The sequence below is a fragment of the Dermacentor andersoni genome, chromosome 11 (assembly GCF_023375885.2).
Source record: "Dermacentor andersoni chromosome 11, qqDerAnde1_hic_scaffold, whole genome shotgun sequence".
Taxonomy (NCBI): Eukaryota; Metazoa; Arthropoda; class Arachnida; order Ixodida; family Ixodidae; genus Dermacentor; species Dermacentor andersoni.
The window spans coordinates 92,722,376-92,726,942 of record NC_092824.1 but is presented as its reverse complement, the minus strand read 5'-3'; the positions used below and the strand labels follow the sequence as shown (position 1 = coordinate 92,726,942).

General features: G+C 47.5%; 1 protein-coding gene across 1 annotated transcript; it reads left to right on the top strand.

The window, feature by feature from the left end:
• The first annotated feature begins 1,068 nt into the window (after positions 1-1,068).
• On the top strand, positions 1,069-2,461 carry LOC126539017 (uncharacterized). The gene has a single exon (XM_050185704.3). The coding sequence runs from the start codon at positions 1,232-1,234 to the stop codon at positions 1,766-1,768; it is 537 nt and encodes a 178-aa protein (XP_050041661.1). The 5' UTR covers positions 1,069-1,231; the 3' UTR covers positions 1,769-2,461.
• The last annotated feature ends 2,106 nt before the right edge of the window (positions 2,462-4,567 follow it).

Genomic DNA, 4,567 nt, shown 5'->3' with positions numbered 1-4,567 from the left:
CCTACTTGGGGGATGGGGGTTAATGGATGAAAAGAAAGGAGAGGGAGGAAAAAAAGAAGGTGCTCTTATTGCGAAAACGTGCGGTTGTTCGTCGCTTCACGCCTACAATCGGTCACTGAGGCCTGTCGATTTCATGAACCGTAGCAATGCCCGTGTCGTTTTGATAATCCACAGAGATAATACGTGCTGAGTGGTTCTGTACTGATAGGCTGGATAGGTTAGATAGGCTGGATGCGGTGACCAGGTGAGTAACACCAGCTCGAGTTGTTGACGATCGAGTGTTTGGTAAGCCACAGTGTACGCATTACGAAAGGCGTGTAGCCCTAGTGTACTCGATGCCTCAGCGACAATATTTGGCACGCGAGTTGTCCAGGAAAGGTTTGATTTAAAATGAAGACAGATATTTGTAGGCAGGCGTTGCAGTCGTAAGATTATTGTTCAGAGATTAGCTGCATGTTAAAATAGACCGCTTTCGCACTTTACACTTCCCGGGACTAACGATCATTTGCCACCTAGAGAACCGATTTGAGATTTGGGTCAGATACGGTTGGACAGCGAGATCATCAGCTGCAGTCTAAGCTTTACAGTATAATATGCAGTCATCAGCGAATAGACGTATGGTTTATGCTATATCGAATAACGGTTGACGTAGCGCACTACTTTCTTGAACACCCGACCTCAGACACGGAGAAAATTTTGGGCAGAAGCGACCCCGTCGAGATGTTCGCTGAATAACTCGTCCACCTGCGCAACAGTCGCTGTTTTCTCGCTGCGAATCACATGGAAGAGTCTTCATCTGCACCATTCATTCTACCTGTAGATTACTACAACTGTTGTACCCTATAGGATTCGAAGAGAACCAATGTTCAACGAATTCCAATAATGAAGCCTAGAGTCGACTACATATAGGCAATATTTTTCGATTCGTATTCGAAGAATTGCACTTTCGCACACCCCTACACAAAACGCTATGTGCGCATGCGCAACTCGCATATGCGCCAACCCGTTCATCATGGTCACGTGTTGCGCACACGCTTTCTCGCTTCATCCTTGAAATGATGCCTCGTCTAACGTTTGCTGCGCGCGCGTTATCGTCGGCACTCGGCGGTGATATTATCGGCGCTGCTATTTTGCGGGAAACCAGACATACTCGCTCCCGTCGTAGTCCATCGCAGTGGTGGGTCAGCAAAGGCTGCACATCGCGCTAGCAGAAGGCATTCGTCCGGCGGTCATGGCTCCTTTCAGCAAGCAGACGGTGTTCGGCTTCGGCTGTTGTCTCGACTGGCGGCCGACCTCGTTCGTGGCCGAGCTCCCGTCAATCATGGTGTGCAACGCCTGCGGACTGGTGCCCCCAATGTTGGCCACGTTGCCCTGCATTCATCTGATCTGCGCACAGTGCTACGAACGCACAGGGACGGGGAGCAACCGGTGTCCTCTGGACAGAGAAACGTTCGAGGAGAAGCACGTCGTCTGGTCGTCCAGGATGGACAGGGAACGTCTGCTGAGGCGCAGGGTGCGCTGCTGGAACGCGGACAACGGCTGCTACGCGGAGGGCGTTGCCTCCGAGATGCTGGAGCATTTCACCCGCACCTGCCGGTTCCACGTCGTGAGCTGCGCCAGGTGCCGCGGCGAGGTCCTGCACGTGGCACTTGCCGACCACCTGGAGTGGTGCAGCTCGCAGAGCGCTTCTGCTGAGCAGCCAGCGCATGACGACAACGTTGTCAACGAGGCATTGGAGCTCGGCGTAGCCGCGCCGAGGTTCCTGTGAAAGTGTACCTCCGTCGACGCGAAGCTCGCATCCTTCGGGGAGCGTCTTTCCTCCTTGCGAGACACTCGATATCGCAATTGCCCGCGCATTTTGCGCGGACTGTTGGATCGATACCCGGTCAGTAGAGGATGAACACCGGCTGAGACCAGCTTCTGGGACCGAGGACGTCTGTGCTGAAAGGTAGCGCTCCATGGTTGGTGCCTTTGCTCAGGGGTGCATTCGTATAGCGGACTCTGTGAGGAACCGAGTCACTGACCCGTCGACAGAAGCACGAAACGAATAGTCAGCCACGGCCGCTGCGACATATTTTTTTTAAATTGAACCCAGCGCAGGCCCATCATGGCCCATGCAGGAATGGGTACATAAACAGGTTTCGTTTTTATCAACAACTCAAAGTTTGTGTAATTATTAGCAGTGACAAGTTTTCAAGATGAGAATTTAATACATTGGACGGGGTTTACAAAGGAATCAATGCTATCAGGACACACAGCGATGTCTGATAGATTTTTCCCATGAGAGATCGCCGACGGTAAACGGAGTACTTGGGGATGTTAATGCGACTTTAGGGTTGACGAAGTGCTCTGCACTGATTCTGTCTCTATGAGAGCTTAAAATTTCCACGCAGATAACAAGATCTCGGTATATTCAAGTCACCATGGTATGAAAAGTAAATAAATTGTAGTATAGAAATGATTCTTCGTTGTGGAATTCATTTGCAGTTTGCCCTCGTAAGCAAACCCGAAGCACTATGCTGCCTTGAGTAGTCCGAGTGTAGAAATTTGACTACAAATTTTTGTATGCGTTCTATTTTATTGATTAAACGTTTTTGATAGGCACTCCAGATTAAAACTGTTTACTGTAAGCTTGGCCGGTTTTCAGTTTTCAGCGTAACGCAATTTCCTTCTCAAGAAAGAGTTTTCCCTTCAGCTTTCTGACATATGGCTTAAGTATGGGGTCTCAAATAAGACTAGACGTGAGCTCAATACACAGATATTTCACGTGATAGTTGTTGCTAATTTCGGTGTTTCTAAGAGTACATATAAATTTGAGTGACTTTCTTTTATCTTTTTTTCTTTTATTAGTTCTCTGACGTATTTAATTTCGTACCCCAAGCGTTGCACCAAGAGCAATGCAGAGAAAGCAGAGCTGTCGTTGACAACTAATTGGTGGTGGGGATGACGTTGCTACAGGCGGGGTTAGGCTCACAAACGTGGCCGGCAACTGCTCCCCGCCTGGTCGTCTCTTTCTGCGCCGAATACGTCACCATATGTCCGTCAGTCCTGTCTGTCGCAGAAATGCACATTTCCTTGCATACAATCCGCTGTCTTTGACAACTAGCCAATCCCTGTCAAGCTATCTTTCTCAATCGTCGTCGCTATATACCGCTCAAGCTATATTGACAGTTTATGTGGAACAATTTCTTTAGAATTTCTGACGTTCGAACTAAGAACTGCGTTTCTTTCTTTATTGTGGGGGGGGGGGGGGGGGGAGGATGGCATGTGAGTGTTATCTTATTTTCCATGAACAGGAAGTAAAACTGTAAGCCGTTTTTCTTACCGATATCGGTATGAACTGATGAATTTCGTGCGTAGATTGGCTTACGTTAATGGCTCTAAATTCTATTGCAAGGCATATACAGGATGTCTTTTTTTAGCTGCACCAAATTTTTAAAAATTGCCTGTGGCATACAGCATAATTCCAACACTTGGTCTAAATTACTCAATAAAGCGGTCATTACATCTAAGAGAAATCAAAAGGTTTAAATGAATAATTAACTAAATTACGCCAAACAGCGTTTTAATTAATTGCTTTACGGTACATATTTAAATCTACGAATTATAGCCGGTCAATTCGCGAGGCGTATCCAGTTCGAACGAATTCTCACGACCGCGCCAGTTTCGCGATATTAATTTTCAGTGTGTCCGACGAAATGCGTTGGCGTTCCGGCTGCTTTTCTGCCTCATTGCGTAAACGAGCGTTTTCTTTTCAAAGTCCACAGAAGGAATGCCTTCGTCACAAACTTGACCAGCTGGGCGACCAACCGCTATCGGAAAAAAAGAATTTTACACCATCGAAAGGACCTAACGTCACAGAAGAATGCCTTGCAAGCACTACTGCGTTTTTTGCGATATACCAGCTTTTGTGAACGACTGGAACGCCTTTGTGTGTGTGTGTGTCTCCGTGTGTGCGTGTTCTTTGTTTTTTTTTACACTTTCCTCTCTGTTCTCTTCCTAACCCCTATCTCCCGTCCCTAGTGTAGGGTAGCAAACCGGAGACTGATATCTGGTTAACCTCCCTGCCTTTCCTCTTCATCTCTCTCTCTCTCTCTCTCTTCTTTTCAAATGGAATGAACTGATTTCAAGCTGCCGGGCTCTGACAACGCTGACGTGAATGTGAGCGGCAGCTGCGAGCTTCGCGGCGAGGTGGGAACGAGTTTCACGACAAGGTCCACCTAATATCAGCAAAATGAGCGTTTCCTACATTTCTTCAGAAGCATAACTGGCAAGTTGCGTACGCGTCCTTGTAAGGCTATGCCTATATATCGCGTGCATGTGATTACAATTGTGTGTCCGCGAGCGGAATGCGTTCGATACAGACTCGCTAGTGCGATTCGCAAGGATTTCAGGCAAAAGGACTGGCGTATTACGCGAGCACACAGAAAGAATTGCCGGAAGTAGTACTAAACGTAAGCACATCGAAAATATTCGGAATAATATTCTCAAGAATACCCTCGTGCCTCGATAGACGTGCAACCGATTTTGATGTGTATTCCCTCAAATAGGTGTAAAGTCTAGCTTT